This window comes from Centruroides sculpturatus, unplaced genomic scaffold (genome assembly GCF_000671375.1).
Source record: "Centruroides sculpturatus isolate CEXI.00-Female unplaced genomic scaffold, Cexi_2.0 scaffold215, whole genome shotgun sequence".
Lineage (NCBI taxonomy): Eukaryota > Metazoa > Arthropoda > Arachnida > Scorpiones > Buthidae > Centruroides > Centruroides sculpturatus.
Genome location: NW_019384381.1, coordinates 172,117 through 195,126, shown reverse-complemented (window position 1 = coordinate 195,126; position 23,010 = coordinate 172,117). Strand labels below are relative to the sequence as shown.

The following is a 23,010-nucleotide window of genomic DNA, read 5'->3' as shown; positions in this document are numbered from 1 at the left end:
ATGTATAAGGTAATTAATAACAACATGTTAATCTGTAAGTTTTTGGTGTAAAAATAAATTACTAAATGTTAACTTTGGTAAATCTGGTGGCAGAATCTGGACAACATGTCTCTCTTGAATTGTATACTTGCTTACTGGAGAAATCAACTTAAAAATAAAAAATGCTGGATAGTTGAATGGTTTTTTATTTTTAAGCTCTCTTGAATTTTAATGTAGGTGTCGCTGTCAATGATTTTCAAGAATTCTAACATCAATTGGTTTTTAGATTATTTTTTTATTACTTTATAAACAGGATTAGTGTTATTTTATTACTATGTTTCAAAAATATATTTTTGGGCGTTTTTATAAAAATTTTTTAGAGTTAATGATTAATATTTTCATCTGTATTGTTGTAATGTCAAAATTACTTAAAGGGCAACAGTTTTTATGACAAAAGTGGACCTCAATGGATTTTTTTTTAATGATTTAGAATCAGATTTTCCTGAAAAAGATGTTGATAAAAGAATTTAATCAGATGTTAAGTTTGCCATAAATTTCATTTTACAACCAATGCAGATTTATGAAATGTGATGTTCATTGTAAATTAATTTATAGAAATGATAGTGATTTAATTTTATTTCTGTGTAACAAATGCAAGATGAGCTGTTTGCCATATGAAGGAACATTTAAAGATAAATTGGAGAAAATTTCATGGGGAACTATTTTTCCTACATATGTCATCTAATTTGCATAGAGTATGACCTATTTGGCTATGGGCATGAGTTATCATATAGCTGTTGACTGGGCAAATTTTGTAAGACATGTTATGATGATTTCCTTGTATAATTTATCCCAAATGAAAATTGTTGGACCCAGAAAGATTGTTGAAACTGATGAAACTGTTGTGAGTAAAAGGAAAAATGGAAAAGGTATATTTTGAAAGGAACCAGGTGGGTTGTTGGTGGAATTGTGCCTTCTGTTGTGCCAGATACTGTGCCTTCTGCCCTGAAAACAATACCCAAGAAATCTGAAAATTAAAAGAGGAAAAAAGAAGAAACGTGTTAAAAGTATGGGAAAAATGTCAAATAAGATAAAACAAGATGTAGTTACTAAAGATGTTGCAGAATCATGTTCTAGTTTGAAGAAAAGGAAGAAAAATAAATAAAAGTATGTTATAAGTAAACAACACCTTTTTAACAGTCCAGCAAAAACGTTTTCGATCGATTTTAGCGGTCTTCATCAGTTACTCCAATATCAAAAAGAACAAAGTATTCGAAATTTACATAATACAAAATTAAATAAAATTAAATAAACCTGTGGTTGCGCAGAACAACGGAAAAAATAAAAATACATAAATAAATAAATAAATAAATAAATAAAAATAAACAAATAAACCCAAATAAATATTAATGCCGTCATCATGGATACATATATTAACTTGTGTTAGTATAAAATGACTTCCAAGCAGTTGCCAAACCTTCTGCATCTATGTGATTGATACATTCCGTGGCTATATGCGCTTTATGTATTTCTATTTTTTCAAGATGCTTCACTGCTTGTAATGATCTCGTGGCTCTAATGATCGACGCACGATCCCAGTATATGGTTACATCCTGTTGTTTGGCAAATGCCACCAGAACAGTACTATCGATGTTCCTACCTACAGAATATTTATGCTCATTTATTCTTTGTTTTAAACTCCGCATAGTTGCCCCAACATACACGAGGTCGGAATTAAACCGACGATCTTTTATAGGTATAGAATATATACCCATCAAGCTATTTCGATTATCCTGGGATCTAATTACCTAGCCCCAGTGCCTAGCATCTTATCACTTGGCTGTTGCTGGTCATGGATGTGAAACTTCCAAATGTTTATAAGCTAAACACCCAGTTTTCAGATTTGTCAAAACAATTTCTAATGTTTTTATGCAAATTATAGGGATATTCACAACAGGCATTATTTTTGGAAATGCTTGAGAAGTGGGTCTTATTATTTGGACAAGGAGCTGTTTGTGTTTAGGCCTATGTGAACACCATGTTTCGTTGGAATTGGAGACTTGAATGTCTGGCCTTCTCCTTGTTAGCAATAGGAATCATTTTTGAATAATTTTTTAATGAATAATTCCAAATAACACATTTGATCACAATGTTTAAACAATATTTCACTATGACTTGATTCTATATGATTTTCAATTTCATTCTTCTGTCAACAAGTAAAGAATCAAGAACTGAAGAAGATCTCCAATTGAAGTTCAAAAATGTTAGTTGAAAAAAACTGTTTTGGATTAACTGTTACTGGAAAATAATTTAAGGCTTCAGAGTGAAGTATTTAATGTTTCACATAATCTGTCATGTCAAAATTTTTGTTTTAACTTTTTTATGCTGTCAAATAAAATTTTTATTTCTTCATATTTATTTTCAGATATTTTTGCTTTTAGTTACATACTGTCACCACAAGCAAATAGGCTTCAGACATTGCAGCATTTTTTTATTGTTAATGTTATGGACAATTTCCTCATGTGTTCATGTTTGTTATACTTCAAATACATTATAACAATACCACCAATGTATTTATTTTCATATAACAAATATATGAAAATAAATACACAAATTGATGCCACACTGGAATATTATTGTGTGACGACATTGTTGTAGCTGATGTTGAATAACCAGAGAAGAGAAAGACATCTTGAATTCAAAAGTTTTTACAATTTTTTGAATAAGATAATCATCAAATTTTGTCATTAAATAAGAATTTTTAAGTCAAATTTTAAAATAGCTTTATAGACAGTAACACTATACACTATACACTAGGCTATATCTATATTAGAATAATCCTTATTCTAAGTTACAGTTCTATGTTGCCAACTCACAATTAAAATTCATCCCTACATATTTAACGTAGGTGATGTAATTAGTGTTGGTGAAGATAATGATGAATTGATTGATAATTTGATGGAAGCAGAATACATTAAGTCAAAACTTGTAAAAAATGTTTTCTGAGTTGTGGATCAAGAAACTTATGCTGATGGTTGTAAGGAAAATGCATGCAAGGACTTAGCATGGAAGCATGGGAATTTACATCTATCAGTACTGTGTACTTATACAGAAGTGATGGAACACTTAAAGCTAGAACCAGGCTTATTTCTTAATTTAGGTAGTGGAAGTGGATATTTGAACACTGGCTAGCCTTATATTAGATTCTTATAGCATTAACCATAATGTTGAAATTCACTGTGATGATGTACTTTATGCTGAAGAAAAGTTGCATACAATCTCCACAAAGACATACCTTTTTCTCTTAGCAAATCTTATTGCTTACTTCAAGCATAAGCTTTTGACTATTGGAAGTAAAGTAGAACATTCAGATGATAAACATATTCTGTAAATTGAAGCAGGGAATAATCCCAGCAAATGGCAATTAAAGACAAAATCTAGTGTAAGTTTTGAAGGTGTTCTGCACAACTTCACGACAGCTTTTCTATAAGATTTGGCCGGTGTAGTTATATTAATACAATTTCCACGAAACTACTGCTATAAAGCAATAAAAATATGTAACATCTACAAACCAGCATGAAGTAGATTTAAATAAAGAAATAATAAACATTTTCCTCTGTTTTTAATGGTCATCAGGTTTACACTATGTGGAACTAATAGAATGCATGTTTTTTTTAAAAGAAGGACAAAAATTTAAAAGTTTTGAACATTGTGAAATATGCGCATGATCAATGTTGCATTTTAACAAGGTTCTTACAACTGGATAACAATTTTAAAAAATACATGGTTTATACAAAATATAAAATCCCAAACTTAATTTAAATTGCAAGAATTTAATACTAAATCATTAGCAATTGATGGTTATGAATTCTATGAAGAAAAATTTGTCATTGGCTACTGTTAGACAGTACTAACCAACAATATGATCATGTATACTCTGGTCCTCTTGTTCAGCTGAACATGAAAATTACTTGAAAAAATCTTATTAAAGTTGGTAGAATTTTAGTGAAAAAACCTATCACAACAAAGGCACAAACCTTGCACTAAATGATCTAATCCTTATTCTAAGTTACAGTTCTATGTTGCCAACTCACAATTAAAATTCATCCCTACATATTTAAAGAAATAACAAAATTGTAAATTCATAATGTTTCAATTATAATTTTCAATGTAAAGAAAAACTGATTTATTATAATTTTGCATTAATTTCATATATTTAAGCATTAAAATTAGTCTTTAGAAATTTTATTTATTATTGATCAATTTATCTAAAATGCAGCTTCAAATTTTTTGTTGATAAATGTGGTTGGTTATTTTGATGTAAAAACAAATCTAGTAGTTTAAAACTAATAATAAATGTAAATACACTATACACTATATCTATATACATAAATTACTCATTTAAATTTTAATTAATTTAGACATATTGATAAGACTTGGCTATGCTGGGCCTTATACTGATGATTCATCAGTGATCATGCTGTCAACATGTGAAGTATAAAATACAGTCGACCCCCCCTATAAGATATAGATACGTTCCAATTTATTAGGAATCCGATTTCTTACAAGTCGTTCCAATCACAGCCCGACACGTGTCAAGTTTACGGACTACAGCTGATTGAAAGGTTTTCTTCCATAAAATTAATCAATTCTACACTAATCCGACTCAACATTTCCAAAATACATATATTTTTTCGTAGTTTTATAGGAATCGTAATTATAGGGACCGTAATTATAGGGGGGTCGACTGTACAGAAAAAACCTAAGAAAATACAAGTTATGCTTTTTAGTAATCAAATTAGTTAAATATACTTTTATATTAATATCTCCTAAGGCAGGGATGTCCAACCCATAGCCCACTTAATATTTTTATGTGGCCCACTGCACCCTAAATTTTTCAGATATATTTTCATTTATTTTGGTAAAGTATGTCGTAAAACTTATTCTTGTTTCACTGGTTACACTTTGATGTCATAATGATGTAATTGGTGTTAGAAAACTGTTTTATTTAGAGAACTGTTATGCATGTGGGGTAGTACATACTGCTATAAACAATTTTTTTTGTGCATTAAAAACATGAAAACTGCTGAAAGAAATAGGTTGTCATTTCATTTAACTAACATTCCTAGAATTAAGACTAGTATCATAAAAGGAGATATTGACAATGTTATAAAAGGAAGGCAATGGTAAAAAATCGCATTGAATTTACAGTAGTACCGCAGGATACGAAATTAATCCATTCCAAAACTGAGATCGTATCATGAAAATGTCATAAGGTGAATCATTTTTCCCCATACAATTACATGTAAAACCAAATAATTTGTTCCAACACGAAAAACACACTCAAATTAAAGCTAAATAGTACATTAAAAAAAAACTATAGTAAGGAAAACACTGAAAAATGCATTTTGTAGTTGTAAATGTATAAATAACCATAATAGAATAATAATTGATAAAAAAAAGTGTAGTTTTATTTGCACTTTATTTTTGAGGATAGATGATGGTGGAAGTGTAAACTGGTGGCGGAGAGGGAGAATGGAAATGATACTAAAACTTACATAACATAATGTAACAATAACGTAAGAATAACTTAACACTAATTTTTTTTATCTTTTCTGCTTTATATATATATATTTTTTTTAAATTTTTTATTCACTGCTTTTTGTTTTCTTCCCTTCACTTTCACTAGCACTTTTGCTGGATAGAGGTCGCTTGGTAAAATATCTATCCAAAGAGGTTTGGCTTTGCCTACTTTTTAAAATGTTTCTAAAATGACTTAGGCAAATGTTATTAAACTGAGCAGCAACACGGCCAGTGTGAACCTTTTCGAAATGTTTCTTTTAAATAAAATCAGTCACTTTCTGATAATACCTCAAGATTTCCTTTATTGAGCATGATCCTTCCATGATGAAGCAAACACGTGGACTGATACCAATGAACAGAAGTAACATGTGATCATGGTGGTTGCACTGTGAACTAATGTAACGTATGGTGAGTTTTTGTTTGTCCGTGGAGCAAAAATATGTTCGAATTTCATGTCATATCCTGAAAATTTCATATGCTGAAGTGTTTGTATCCTGAGGTACTACTGTATTTTTATTCTGTGAGTATAATTTGTTTTTTCATTGTCAATAATAATATAGTATTTTTTCTAATTATATATACTTGTTATTAAAATTTCATATTCACATTTTAAACTTTTTAAAAGCATATATTTATATAAAGTACCTTTATGGCACACTGAATATACCTACTGTATATCTGCGCAGATAAGACGAGGTATAAATTTTCATTGAAGTTTTATAGTTTTAGCATATATCTGTCTTATAAGATGACCCCCAAACTATCAATGGCCTATGAATTTAGTTTAGATCAGTGATCATCATCTGGATAATAACATTGTATAGCGTATACAGAATTATGTCCTATTCGTAATTTTTTGAAAGAACTTTAAATTTTATTTTTTTGCGTCTGGTAGCACTGCCTTGCGATTGTTGCAAACGTTTACACTGATTCGGGCATTCAGGTAATGACCTTGATTATTCCCAAAAACGTTGTATGGGCTATTCTATTTTGTGACATACCTCTCTACTAGTAAATAATTATGGTTTTTCCATTTTTTTAATAATGATTTTAATTTATATAAATTTCAATCTTATTTTTTTTGTATCTGTCCTATAAGATGACCCTGGATTTTAGGGGTGTTTTTTTATGATTCAACTATCATCATATCTGCGCAGATATACAGTAAATTTCTAATTTGGCCCATTAGGAAAAATGGTTGGTCAACCCTGTTTTAAGGTAACAAGAGTTGAACTGAAAACTTTAGTTTTTTAAGCTACTTTCAACAAGGGAAACCTGGGATTAAATATGTTTTTACCTAAAGTTTCACTCCTTAATCATTACTATTAACTGTATTAGTTCCTATGTTTTGAAAAAAGGTCTTTAGTTGTTAATTCTCTGGAAAAAAGTAAATTATCAACATTAATGTCATCCAAAGTGATTTTGGAAAGTTACAATTGCTTCTTAGGTAAGTTAGTTCCAGTTTCTGTTAATAAATTTAAAATGTCAGCAATGAATGAATAATTCTGTATCCAATAATGAATTGAATGTATATCATTAAAAAGTTTCGAGTTTTTTTAAAACAATTGATAATAATTTTATGCTTAATTAAGAGTGTGTTTTCTGGTGAATTTCAAAGTTTGAAACAACACATAATACTGGATATATAAACAAAAAGACTACTCACACAGACAACCAAAATCCAGCAAATAAACAGATGCACAAACTTTTTCATCTACCAGTAAACATCATCAGGTATAATACAGTAGATCCCCCTATAAAACCGTTTCCTATAGTTATGATTCCTATAAAAATTGTGGCATTATCCGTAAACAACGGTAAAAATAACTCTTATAATACGTAAAACGTCATCGGGCAGCCGAACTACTTACCCGCCGTCCGTAGCGCCACGCTACGGACGTTTTNATTATAATTTTGCATTAATTTCATATATTTAAGCATTAAAATTAGTCTTTAGAAATTTTATTTATTATTGATCAATTTATCTAAAATGCAGCTTCAAATTTTTTGTTGATAAATGTGGTTGGTTATTTTGATGTAAAAACAAATCTAGTAGTTTAAAACTAATAATAAATGTAAATACACTATACACTATATCTATATACATAAATTACTCATTTAAATTTTAATTAATTTAGACATATTGATAAGACTTGGCTATGCTGGGCCTTATACTGATGATTCATCAGTGATCATGCTGTCAACATGTGAAGTATAAAATACAGTCGACCCCCCCTATAAGATATAGATACGTTCCAATTTATTAGGAATCCGATTTCTTACAAGTCGTTCCAATCACAGCCCGACACGTGTCAAGTTTACGGACTACAGCTGATTGAAAGGTTTTCTTCCATAAAATTAATCAATTCTACACTAATCCGACTCAACATTTCCAAAATACATATATTTTTTCGTAGTTTTATAGGAATCGTAATTATAGGGACCGTAATTATAGGGGGGTCGACTGTACAGAAAAAACCTAAGAAAATACAAGTTATGCTTTTTAGTAATCAAATTAGTTAAATATACTTTTATATTAATATCTCCTAAGGCAGGGATGTCCAACCCATAGCCCACTTAATATTTTTATGTGGCCCACTGCACCCTAAATTTTTCAGATATATTTTCATTTATTTTGGTAAAGTATGTCGTAAAACTTATTCTTGTTTCACTGGTTACACTTTGATGTCATAATGATGTAATTGGTGTTAGAAAACTGTTTTATTTAGAGAACTGTTATGCATGTGGGGTAGTACATACTGCTATAAACAATTTTTTTTGTGCATTAAAAACATGAAAACTGCTGAAAGAAATAGGTTGTCATTTCATTTAACTAACATTCCTAGAATTAAGACTAGTATCATAAAAGGAGATATTGACAATGTTATAAAAGGAAGGCAATGGTAAAAAATCGCATTGAATTTACAGTAGTACCGCAGGATACGAAATTAATCCATTCCAAAACTGAGATCGTATCATGAAAATGTCATAAGGTGAATCATTTTTCCCCATACAATTACATGTAAAACCAAATAATTTGTTCCAACACGAAAAACACACTCAAATTAAAGCTAAATAGTACATTAAAAAAAAACTATAGTAAGGAAAACACTGAAAAATGCATTTTGTAGTTGTAAATGTATAAATAACCATAATAGAATAATAATTGATAAAAAAAAGTGTAGTTTTATTTGCACTTTATTTTTGAGGATAGATGATGGTGGAAGTGTAAACTGGTGGCGGAGAGGGAGAATGGAAATGATACTAAAACTTACATAACATAATGTAACAATAACGTAAGAATAACTTAACACTAATTTTTTTTATCTTTTCTGCTTTATATATATATATTTTTTTTAAATTTTTTATTCACTGCTTTTTGTTTTCTTCCCTTCACTTTCACTAGCACTTTTGCTGGATAGAGGTCGCTTGGTAAAATATCTATCCAAAGAGGTTTGGCTTTGCCTACTTTTTAAAATGTTTCTAAAATGACTTAGGCAAATGTTATTAAACTGAGCAGCAACACGGCCAGTGTGAACCTTTTCGAAATGTTTCTTTTAAATAAAATCAGTCACTTTCTGATAATACCTCAAGATTTCCTTTATTGAGCATGATCCTTCCATGATGAAGCAAACACGTGGACTGATACCAATGAACAGAAGTAACATGTGATCATGGTGGTTGCACTGTGAACTAATGTAACGTATGGTGAGTTTTTGTTTGTCCGTGGAGCAAAAATATGTTCGAATTTCATGTCATATCCTGAAAATTTCATATGCTGAAGTGTTTGTATCCTGAGGTACTACTGTATTTTTATTCTGTGAGTATAATTTGTTTTTTCATTGTCAATAATAATATAGTATTTTTTCTAATTATATATACTTGTTATTAAAATTTCATATTCACATTTTAAACTTTTTAAAAGCATATATTTATATAAAGTACCTTTATGGCACACTGAATATACCTACTGTATATCTGCGCAGATAAGACGAGGTATAAATTTTCATTGAAGTTTTATAGTTTTAGCATATATCTGTCTTATAAGATGACCCCCAAACTATCAATGGCCTATGAATTTAGTTTAGATCAGTGATCATCATCTGGATAATAACATTGTATAGCGTATACAGAATTATGTCCTATTCGTAATTTTTTGAAAGAACTTTAAATTTTATTTTTTTGCGTCTGGTAGCACTGCCTTGCGATTGTTGCAAACGTTTACACTGATTCGGGCATTCAGGTAATGACCTTGATTATTCCCAAAAACGTTGTATGGGCTATTCTATTTTGTGACATACCTCTCTACTAGTAAATAATTATGGTTTTTCCATTTTTTTAATAATGATTTTAATTTATATAAATTTCAATCTTATTTTTTTTGTATCTGTCCTATAAGATGACCCTGGATTTTAGGGGTGTTTTTTTATGATTCAACTATCATCATATCTGCGCAGATATACAGTAAATTTCTAATTTGGCCCATTAGGAAAAATGGTTGGTCAACCCTGTTTTAAGGTAACAAGAGTTGAACTGAAAACTTTAGTTTTTTAAGCTACTTTCAACAAGGGAAACCTGGGATTAAATATGTTTTTACCTAAAGTTTCACTCCTTAATCATTACTATTAACTGTATTAGTTCCTATGTTTTGAAAAAAGGTCTTTAGTTGTTAATTCTCTGGAAAAAAGTAAATTATCAACATTAATGTCATCCAAAGTGATTTTGGAAAGTTACAATTGCTTCTTAGGTAAGTTAGTTCCAGTTTCTGTTAATAAATTTAAAATGTCAGCAATGAATGAATAATTCTGTATCCAATAATGAATTGAATGTATATCATTAAAAAGTTTCGAGTTTTTTTAAAACAATTGATAATAATTTTATGCTTAATTAAGAGTGTGTTTTCTGGTGAATTTCAAAGTTTGAAACAACACATAATACTGGATATATAAACAAAAAGACTACTCACACAGACAACCAAAATCCAGCAAATAAACAGATGCACAAACTTTTTCATCTACCAGTAAACATCATCAGGTATAATACAGTAGATCCCCCTATAAAACCGTTTCCTATAGTTATGATTCCTATAAAAATTGTGGCATTATCCGTAAACAACGGTAAAAATAACTCTTATAATACGTAAAACGTCATCGGGCAGCCGAACTACTTACCCGCCGTCCGTAGCGCCACGCTACGGACGTTTAGTCGGATAAATTGAGTTTAGTATCGTCTGTTCATATAATTATATATAAATTAGGTACTGTACATATAATTATATATTAATTATATATAAATTAGGTACTGTATATATAATTATATATTAACTTAATTTATTGTAACTTTATTATAATTATATATATACTTTCCGCCGTCCAGCGCCACGCTACGGAGAGTTTAGGCGAGTAAGTTGAGTTTACTATCGTCTGTACAGTATGTAAATTAGGTACCGTAAGTCTAATACAGTACTGTAATTTTATACATTTCTTGTGAAAGAAACATTTCTTATTTAACGGCCATAAAAATTATTTATATTAAGGATGTCTCCAAAGGTCAACGAAGTTTTCGCAGAAAAATAATATCAGAAATCGCGGCCGCAATTTGATGCGCTGTTCCGCGACGAAACCAAGCTTTAGCAACGAGCGTAGTCAAAGGGTACACACTCGGTAAGTAATCCTACAATTTTTTGTTTATAACGTAGTTTATACGGATTATTTTTAAAAAAATATACGTATTTTGGAAATGTTGAGTCGAATTAGTCTAGAATCGATTAATTTTATGAAAGAAAACCTTTCAAACAGCCGTAGTCCGTAAACTATGATTCCTACAAAATTGATTCATAAAGAACGGAACGTATCTACCGTCTTATAGGGGGATCTACTGTATTACAGTTCTACAAAAAAGTTCTTCATTTAGAATTGCACATGCCACATAGTATGTACATTAAGAACCCACTTAACACGGGGGATGCATTCCTAGATGACAAAGCACTAAGTGAAACAGCGTTAAATGAAGTCATTTTAACCTGGAGTAAATAGGGATAGGGAAACACATGACCAAAAATAAACAAGTTTTACTTTAATTTTAAGTTATTTTTATATTAATTTGTATAATAATATATGTTAAATAACAAACAAACATATGCACATAGAAATGTAAAATTCATTTTTTGTGATGAAGGTCCTGACTTTTCTGAAATTCTTGTTCTTTTGCAATAAAGTTGTAAAGTTTCATTTGTCGCTTTTTTCTTTCCTTAAGCAAATGTTGATAGCAGAAGATCACATCCAAAATGCCTTGTTTTGCTTTTGCACTACTTTCAAAATCTGAATCATTTGCTACAATTTGATCAACGATTTTGGTTATCATTATCAAACTTTTACTAGGGAAATCTGTAGAGAAATTTTTTGGGTTCTTTGTTTTCAGAATCTCTATTTTCCAGTTCTACATGAATTCCTTTCTCTGCAGTTTTTGAAGGTCATCATTGGTAAGGCTCTCACCAGAAACCTGCAGTAACTCCTCAATATCCTGCTTGTCTACATCTCCTAGTCCTGCTATATTGATTAGGTTAACAATTTGATCAACCTAACAATACAGTGATAGGCTCTTCTCGTTGAGAATTCTTGAAAACCTTCAGCCATAACTTCCACACTTCGTTTGTACATTTATCAGTTAATTCTTACCAAGCAAAACTGATATTGCCTGTGACATCCCTGATGATATATTTTTTCCAAAACTGCACCAAACAAATATAGATTTAAAGAAAGTACATCTTTTTGCCATGTTTTTCTGATTGGTTTGTGTTTGTCAATAATCATATTATAAACGAATCAATGAAATGCCACAATAATTTAAATCAGTGTAAATTTTGAGCTTTTTTTTAAAGGCTTCAAGCAGACTGTGTTATATCAAATCAGCGTTAAGCGGGGTCTTACTGTATGGCGTCTGGCTATTGGTGGATGTATATGACATCACAGAATTTGAGTCTGATGGAATATCATCAGCTAGACATTGATGAACATAAAACTTCCAAGCCATGGGGAATGACTCTGCATCCTTGTGGTTGATAGCGTGTTTCCTTACAGTGGCCTTGTAGATTTTACACTTTTCCAGGTGTCATAAAAGCATCCTATTGTGTAGAGTGGAGGATCCTGGATAGATGAAAGATGACCTCCACTTTTGAGTCTAAAGCATAAGATGGAGGGCAGTCGAATAACTTAGGAGTGGAGTCTTCTTTCATCTATCCAGGATCTTCTACTCTACATATGATAGGATGCTTGTATGACACCTGGAGAGGTATGAGATCTACAAGGCCACTGTAAGGAAACACACTATCAACCACAAGGATGCAGAGTCGTTCCTCATGTCTTGGAAGTTTTACGTTCATCAATGTTTAGTTGATGACATTCCATCCGACTCAAATTCTGTGATGTCACATATATTCACCAATAGTCAAGCACCACAACTACTATGTGGCACATGCGATTCTAAATGAAGAATTTTCTTGTAGAATCGTAATATTACATTTGATGTTGTCTACTGGAAGGTAGGTGAAAATGTTTGTGCATCTGTTTATTTGCTGGATTCTGGTTGTCTGTGTGAGTAGTCTTTTTGTCAAAGTTTGAAAATTTTTTGAAACTATTAAATGTCGAATTTAGAAGTTCACTGTATCAAAGCATTATATTATTCTGTTTGTCCTATAAGAACAGTTTGCCTTATTGAAATTTTAATATTGTCAGATATTTTTAACATTAAGGGTGTGACTATGCAGATGTGAGCAAGTAAGAATATGTGGTGAGAAGAGGTGAGATGCGATAAATATCAAACCCTGTCAGATATGTGCGAGAACCAGAAATTTGCTCACACCAGCGAGATTTCTCACTTCTTGCTTATGTATGTTTTCCTTTGCGAGAACTATATCGCTCGCAACCTCTCTCTCGCTACTAAATTCGCAACTGCATAGTTGCACCTTAAATGTATAACAAATGGCAAATGTTTCTGAAAATAGTTCATCTTTCATGTATTTCACCTTACCTTATTGAAAAATATAATTTATTTAATTAAACAATTTAGTAAGTTTTTATTATTAGTATAGTTGCTGTTGCTATCTCATAAAAATTTTTAGACTAGATTACAAACTAAATTAATTAGTTCATAACTGAAAAAATAGAAATTTTCTTGGCTAGAATTGGCTATATCTTACCAGCTCGTGGGACTTCTAGTTAATATGTTTTCTCCCCATCAAGTATGATGGAATACTTTTATGAGAAAGTAGAGATTGAAGAATTGAGAAGAATAGAGATTTCAAGAAGAGTTGCTAACATTTCTATTTTCTCAAGTCAAGCTTGGTGTTGTGATGCTGTTTCTGCAGCCTTTGACAAAGCCATTCTTACTTGATGCTGTTCAAGTTGGACTTTATGGCCTTCAATGTCTCAGTTGTTTTTATTCTTTTAGATCTAGAATTTACCTGACCAATTTTACTTGTATGCTCTTCTTAGGCATCTTTTGCTATTTTGTCAAAAAAAAAAAAAAAGGATATTTTTAATTCCACTTTGATGAAACAAAGATGAATTGTATACATGTTAGTTAGATGAGCGATAACACTTTCTAATAAACATTTTGATCATCCAATACCATTTCCAGCAATATTCATGCAGGGAGTTTTATAGTTATTTGATACTAAGCCTGGTTTATTAAAGAAAATTAAATCTAATAAAAAGTAAAAAAAATTCATAACTTGTATTTATAAATTCAATATTCTTACAGTTTTAAATAAAACATTTATTAATTGTACAAATGTTACTTTTCCTGTAATTACATTGTTGCTTATGTCAATACACACTGTCCTTTTTTTTCAAAGTTGATATCTGGCAACCTTAGATATTATAAACAATAAAATTTTCTATTTAATGCTTTCTAAGTTTATAATTTATTAATTCTAAGTTAATATTTATTATTATTACATTATTATATTTATTAAAATATGATCATTCAGTATAAATTAAATTATTTCCTCTCAATCTCAGTTTGCTGATGGATAAAATACGAGGGCTGTTTTTTTTTTCAAGCTGCGATGGTCCATAAAAAAACAAGTGTAAATAACAAAATTAATTTATTACCAAAAGTTAGGTACAAACATGGTTACTTTTCAACATAATAACTGTGAAGATTGAGGCATTTGTCATATCTGTGGACAAGCTTTTCCATCCCCTTGTCATAGAATGTTGCCACCAATGACTTGAGATAGGCCCTAACATTTTTTTTGAAGATCATCATTAGTCTTGAACCTCTGCCCTCCTAGCCACTTTTCCTGTTCAGGAAAGAGGTGGAAGTTGCTCAGTGCTAAATCGGGGCTATACACTGGGTGTTTAAAGGTGGTGAAGACTTCCACCCAGCTTAAAACTTTTTAATGTGTGAATAATTCCACCTCTTTCCTAAACTGAAAACATGGCTAGCAGGGCAGAAGTTTGTGACTAATGAACTAACGATCTTCAAAACAATGTTGTTAAAGCCATCTCAATTCACTGGCAGCAACGTTCTCTGACAAGGGGAAGGAAAAGCTCATCCACAGATATGACAAATTCCTCAATCTTCACGGTGATTGTGTCAAAAAGTAACCATGTTTGTACTTAACTTTTGGTAATAAATTCATTTTATTATTTACACTTGTCTTTGTTTTATGGACCATCAGAGCTTGAAAAAAAACAGCTACGTATATTGATATAGTGGTTCAGTGATTGATGGCAGTTTAAAGATAGGAACAAACAAAATATTTGCTATATTATCAGATTACAAATTATAAATATTGAATTGTAATAGTAAGTTAAATATCTTAATAATGATATTTTTAATATGAAAAAAGATATTGCTTTTAAAAATCAATTTTTCAAAAATATTTCCTCAAAATTGATGAAACTTCATGGGTTAATTGTACAGAAATAACCACCGTTTTTTTTTGCCTGGACTGCATTTAATCAGAGACAAAAGCTTTTATTCGTATTCTTTATTTATTTATTTACTATGCATTTCGGGTGCAATATTTTCATGTAATTTGCACTCCTCTTCAGGTTTTTTACATTTCTATAATTTGGTAAATTCAATTATTACAATGGTAAATTACTACAATAGTTATTTGGATATATTTATACAATAGTTAACTAACCTGTTTTAAGTTTTAGATCGACATCTGCCCAGTGTTGATGTTATGTCCCCTAAGGCATTTTTAGACTGTTTTCCCCTCTTTTTGTTTTCTCTCCCATTAGCTCCTCCCATTTCCTCCCACACGTTGTCAACCTCCATTCTATCATTTAGGTTTATGGTTTTGCTTTTGTTAATGATTTCGAAGTGCTCTTTGAATTTTCATAGATAACTATCTTTTTCTTTATGGATAATTTTTATACTTTTTTCATTTATTGTGCATCCAAATTCCTTACAGTGATTTGTCCATGGTGACTGGTTATAATTAAGTCTAATTGCTGCTTTATGTTCTTTTATTCTGGTACCGAGTTGTCTTCCTGTTTTGCCAATGTATATTGTTGGGTTCTTGCATGTAGGGGAAACGGTCTAAAAATGCCTTAGGGGACATAACATCAACACTGGGCAGATGTCAATCTAAAACTTAAAACAGGTTACTTAACTATTGTATAAATATATCCAAATAACTATTGTAGTAATTTACCGTTGTAATAATTGAATTTACCAAATTATAGAAATGTAAAAAACCTGAAGAGGGGTGCAAATTACACGAAAATATTGTATAAAAATTGAATGATTCTTATTTTTAAAACCGAAATTTGTTCTGGAACATTATAAATTTTGAATTTTTCTATATGTGCAGGCTCATATATAAATAAATACAATCTATAATGGTACTTGTACCATTATACACAAAATATATATACAGTAAGACCCTGCTTAATGTGAGGGATGCGTTCCTAGACAAAAAAGTGCTAAGCAAAACAGTGTTAAACGAGGTCATTTTAACATAAAGTAAATTCATTTTTCATTTTGCCAAGTTGTGGAAGTTCCATGGTATAAACAGTGGGTTACATGTTGTTTTTCTGTAAACTTTTATTGTGATTTTCCCTTTTTGTGGGTGTTCCATGGTATAACCAATATTCTATTTGCAAAATTTCCTCAACCTTAACACAAAATAAGAAAAAAAGTGAAAGAATTTTTAAGAAATTTGCAGGATTTAGTTTAAAGTATAATTTATATTATTAGGAGAAAAGCACTTTTATAATCCCAAAAGAGATATAATAATATTTGGATAATAATAATGTAAATAAAACTCACAAACCTTATTGTGCTTTGCATTTAATTGTGAAAACTGTTATGTTACTAATGTTATTGGTCAATACCTAGGACATTCCTCAGGTAGAATTCCTTAAAAAATCAATTCTATCCAATGTTAGTGTTCTATCTTGGAATGCATATAAGACTGTTTTCAAATGTTCATGTGTATAAAATGTTCATAATAATGCTTGTTTTCAAATGTTACATAAGAATTAAAAGAAGGATTTGATCCTAGAATTTTTAAAATATAGTTATAAGTCAAATTATTAAAATATTAAATACTATACTAAGTTATACTAAATTAAAAACTATATTAACTTTCTCTGTACAAAATGTGCTTGGACAAATCTCACAAGGTAGTATTGGTTACGACACTGCCTGTTTTATGCTTTTTTGACTGTTAATGTGTGTATTTTGGAAGAATAAGGTTAAATTAATAAAGTGTGTTCATTCAACAAAATATTTTTTAAATTTTGACCAGAATTACAGCCATACAAAATTATTCAGAAAAATCAGAGAACAAATTTCATCACTTAAAAAGAGATGTATTTTAAAAAGTAATAATAATTAGATAGATTGTAAAGCCCTGGTCACACTATGCGATTTCTAGTCATGCAGGCAACTGCAACAAGCGCGAGTTGTGCACATCTTCTCGTGGTCACACATTGTTTGTTGACATTGCAACTCGGAAGCACGTGACCCTATAATAAACCAATAAAATTACAGTAGCTTGTTTTTGACTACTTTCGTGAGTTTGCTGACATTTTATGTTCTACTTCAGAGTATTTATGGAATTTTAGCCACTTTTCTTATGAAAATAGCAAGCAGTTCCTTTTCTGGAATGAATAAAAGAAAAAAGGTGATTATTTTGATAGAGCTGGCGAGAATACGCAAAAAGATAAAATCTTTGATAAAACAAAGAATTAAAATCCCACAAGTATTCGTGAGCCCAAATAAGCTTGATCAATCTTGATTCTGTAAAAGTATTAATCCTCTAGCTATCAGCCATGATGATGAACTATTTTCAATGTTGTCACCATATGACATGGCACAAAGGTGTTTGTTGACTGGATGCGTGTTTGCAATCATTGCAAGTAGAACAAACTTTTTGTTTCTAGTTGTGGTTGCAGTCGCATTGGTTTTCGAGGGGGATTACTACCGTGTTTCCTCGAAAATAAGACAGTGTCTTATATTAATTTTTGCTCTGAAAAATGCGCTAGGTCTTATTTTAAGGGAATGTCTTATTTTTTCCAGGAAGAAGAATTCACATTTATTATTGAACAAAAAAATTCCCCAAGTCGAACTTAGACGAGAGTGATGTATATCCAGTGTGTCGAACTGTCGCCTTTTTATAGCGTCAACATCGGACTCGATGACCAATTAGTGCTTACTAAACAGTAGCACTATGCAAATGTCATGTGGCGTGATTCCCGGCCGACCAATTAGCCATCACCAGCCGTAACGTTATGCAAATCTGTGATTCCCAAGCCTTATGCAAATTATGCCGTGTGGCGTAATTGTCTGCTGACCAATCAGTGGCTGTACTTTCAAAAAGCCAATGGCCACTTTCAACCATCTGTTGATGACCGTTACGACTAAAAAAAAAAACTTCGCTAGGTCTTACTTTCAGGGGGAGGTCTTATATTTCGCAATTCAGCAAAATCTGTGCTAGGTCTTATTTTCTGCGGATGTATTATTTTCGGGGAAACACAGTAGTTAACGGGAACAGCCATCATGGTTGCAGTCGCCTGCGCAGTTGGAAATTGCATAGTGTGACCAGGGCTTAAGGCTACTCATTTAGAATAACTAAAGGTTAACGAACTACTGCCTTATGATACCAAAAACTAGGAGAGCATACATTGCCTTGGTGAATGTGCAGACAACACATTATGATGCAAGTATCATATCTGACACTAGCCTTGTGGATTGATGGTTAAATATTAACTACTCAATGGACAGAAATGCTTTTATTTATAAGTTATAAATTCTTTAATTATTAAAAAGTTCAAATAATAATTTCATGCAAAATTATTTACTTGTAATCTAGAATTTTTTGATTTTTTTCTGTTATAATAATTATTGAAAATAAAGTTTTTCAGAATATATTTTAATTATCTATTAATAATTAAACAATAAATATTTTTAATACTTTATAACAGGGTGATCAATTACATTGGCTTGCTTGTGCATTATATGTTGCATGTCGTGCAAGTGCTGTTCCAACTGTTGACAGAGGATCTTACATAGAGGGAAATTGTGTTTCGTTAACACGATTGCTTCGATCATGTAAATTAAGGTAAAAATGTAAAAATTTTAATTTCTGTTAATATATAGTAACATGTTTACATTTTATATTAATAATAATAATAGTTATGAAATTATTACAAAGAATTAGATAATAATAATAAGGACTTATCATGCCAGTGATAATAAGCATAAACACTCAGGTATCAATGTAGTACATTTAATAAAACAAAAGGGGTGTACATTATTTTTGGTTATTCATGTTAATTAATCATACTTACATGTATGTAATCAATTTTTAATGTATACCCCTTTTGTTTTATTAAATGTATCAATACTACATTGATATCTGAATGTTTGTGCTTATTATCACTGGTGTGATAAACCCTTATTATTATCTACTAGGGTTTTTCATTTCCTGGTCTTTTACTTGTCCCAGGATTTTGGGAAAAAAGTGAATTGTTTCCTGGGATATCCCAGAATAGAATTAATTATTTTTAAAAGATACAAAATGTCTTGAAATCAAATGATATAATTATTTTTTATTTTTTAAAGTAATTTAATACATTCTGCAACCTCCGAAATCATATTAATAATACTGTGTAAGATATATATTAAAAATTACCTTTGAATTACATAGAAATTTTCACAAATAGAAAAATTTATTAAAGTTTGCTGGAAACTGCATACAACAACAACAACAACAAAAATGCTTTGAATTGAGTTGAAAATTTAAAAAAATGAACTCAGATCAAACTTCTAACTTAAAAGGTAATTTTTATTCTTTATTTTTCTTTCAAAAAGTTTTCTACTTTTATCAAATCATCCTCAGTTAAAAGTTTAAGATTACTGTCTTTTGACGTTAATAAAGTTTTGACGAGTAAAGCACCAAAATAAACACAAAATATCTCACAAGCACTTTTGACATGTATAGAATGTCTGTCTTCTTCAGGTGAAAGGAAAACAAATTTTAGAACATTGATATAAATTTGAACATTAAAGTTAATATGTTCTAATTGGAGTGGGCATGTTATTTTTCAATGTTTAATGTTAATTTGTATTAATTGGAATACATGTGTTAAATTTAAATGGTGCACTATTAAACTTATACATTTAATTAACAGTCAAACTATAATTGAAAATTATTGGCAGCTGTGATTTAATTTTTAAAATTATTAAATAGTGAAACCCATATTTGTGGGAGCTCTAGTGTGGGCCTATTACAAGGCTCCAGTTTCTCAATAAATAATGTTTCTCAGATGAATAAACAGTTGCAGTCTTCACATTGTACTAGGACGGAAAATTTTGTTTGTGGCCCTGATATATATTACTTTTTCATCATTGTTTTGGTGTTTTAAGGGAATTAAATATATGCTTGATTTTTCTAATGTAGTTAATTTGTCCCTGTTGTTACATAATATTCTATGTAAGGGTAGCTATGATTTTATTGGAAGGTTAAATCCAGATTTTTGAACTCTTCTGGCAATGCATAAGTACACAGACCCAATATACAGGATGGAAAGACTTATATAAATGCAATCTTTTTTATTATTTCTAATTTTGATGGTGGGAAGAGGGATTTTCACACATGGGTGTGAATGCACTTGAATTTTGCATAAGTGTATCCTACCCTACACATTGCCCTATTAATAAATTGTAACTCTTTTCATACCAAATGTTGCAATGATAGTAATATATAGGCTCTAAAAATAACTGCAGCTATGGCATTATTTATATAGTAGGCAGTTGAAATGAAGTGGCTGGTATAATGTGAGGATATAGATTAAACTTGTGAGATACATTGAAACAAACTTCATGTGATTTTGTGTAGATCTAGGAAACTGATGCTACCATCTTTTTCTTATTCTACAGTAAAATTGAATGAAGTGAATATCTGGGATAATTGCTGTATAAGCTGCAAAAGTTCAAAATCAGTTCCATCTCACATTATTAATATATCAACTACATATTTAATATATAGGGGGATGCAAAAGTAGGTATACAGTTGTTGTTATGGAAAAAAAACTTACAGGGAGAAAATACGAAGAAAAAACATTAATTTTTATGTACAAATTAAATCACAAATAAGGAATACAAACTAATAAAAGATAATAATAATAATAATAATAATGAACACCAAATACTTGTATTTTTCAGATTCTCATCTGTATACCTACTTTTGCACCCCCTGTATAGTAGTGGATACTGGACTACTAAAGGTGCAGAAAAAACTAAATTCAATATTTCTTATGATTAACTCTGCAAGTATCTCTGATAGTGGAGAGCCCATTGGCACTCTGTTTTTGAAAATAAATTTGGTTATTAAAACAAAAATAATTGTTTTCTGTTATTAGGCATAGAGCTTCACGTATTTCTAAATCTTGCTGATTAGATAAACTGTTAAATAGTAGCACATTTGCCAACATTATTGTTTTGAAATATGGCACCTATAGGGAAACAACATCAATCTTGAAAAACTGATATGAGTTTGATAGTAAAGCACCTAGACCTTTGTTGATTATCGTTTTTGTTTCAATGGCTGATGTAACAACTAGACCAGAGTGGAACATTAAGGATTTTAGAAATTTTGCCATTTCCTTTTCTAAGAAATATGTAGGGTGTGTGTGTTTATTTACTAAGGGGTGTCACAGCCACTCTAGTTTGTGTACTTTTTCTTCAAAGAATAATATCTGACATGCTACATTAGTAGGGGATGTAAATGACCAGTAAGAGATGAAATAATTCCTGGAAAGAATTCCTTTACACAAAGTGGTCACATTAGTAAAACCTTTTCTGGTGGTAATAGATTCTGCTAGTTGTTTTGCAGTTGTTACTGCCTTTCTAGCATCTCCCACACATGCTTGATTAGCAAAAGATCTGGAGACTGCTGGCCTTGGAAGGATATGAACTCTACAGAGACATTGTTCAGAAATTCTCACCACATGAGATCTGGTATTACCATGCTGGTAAATAGCCCTGGAATGCATGACATCAAAGGCAGTACAATTAGCTACAGAATGTTGTCATTGTACTGGTGTCAGAGTACCATGTAGCACTACTAGGAGAGATGTGCTGTCATAGGAGATGGCTATGGCTATTCAAATTAAATAAGATCTACTGATCTTGGCATTGGGTGCTTCATGACAATACAAAACCATTTACACTGCTATTCTAATAAGCCAACTGTTGAAACACTTCTGCAGAGAAGTTTCCATCATCCATTCTATAATTTTGAATTTTTGCATTATAGGGTGGGCAAAGGAAACTGTTCTCTGACTTGCATCTGTTTCAGAACTTATGAAGGTTTTTAGGGGAACAATGATTTGATAGTGATGAAGAGATGATAGCAGCTATCTAAAAGATTGAGTAAAATGTTTGGTGGCAGATTTCTTTTATGAGAAAATACATCACTGAACATAACATTGGACTCTTCTTTGAGATGAGAGTCAATAAGACATAGCTGTTCAGTTAAAATTCTTTCATGTATACACTTAGAGTAGCTATTAGCTGTTAGGAACCAGTATCAGGAAAGAAAATATGGCTTACAATGACCTTTTTTTGCTGATAGCAATCCAAACAGTTTTGTAGGAAATTTTTTTTGCCATTCTGATAGATTATATTATCTGGAGTTCTTGAAGAATCAGATTTATAAAACAGTATTATCATCTGGTTCACAATCATATCATGGTTATTCCATCATCCATAATGACTTCTCTTTGCTCGTTTTTTTGGAAGTACAGTAGAATGTCGATTATCCGAATCAATTGGGGACTGGGGTTGTTCGAAAATCAATTTTTTGGATAACCAAATATGTATGAAAAAATACATTATTAATATTGTATATTAGTATATCCCAATAATAGTATATTAATATATCCCACGTTGAAATTTTTCTCTGTTGCATGTCNCTATTTA

General features: G+C 30.7%; 1 protein-coding gene across 1 annotated transcript in view; it reads left to right on the top strand.

The window, feature by feature from the left end:
- Positions 1-23,010, top strand: part of LOC111617886 (retinoblastoma-like protein 1) — a 133,897-nt gene that overhangs the window by 3,161 nt on the left and 107,726 nt on the right. Inside the window, exon 2 of the mRNA XM_023359235.1 lies at positions 19,011-19,147. Coding sequence (XP_023215003.1) covers positions 19,011-19,147 — 137 coding nt within the window. The remainder of the gene's footprint in view (positions 1-19,010; positions 19,148-23,010) is intronic.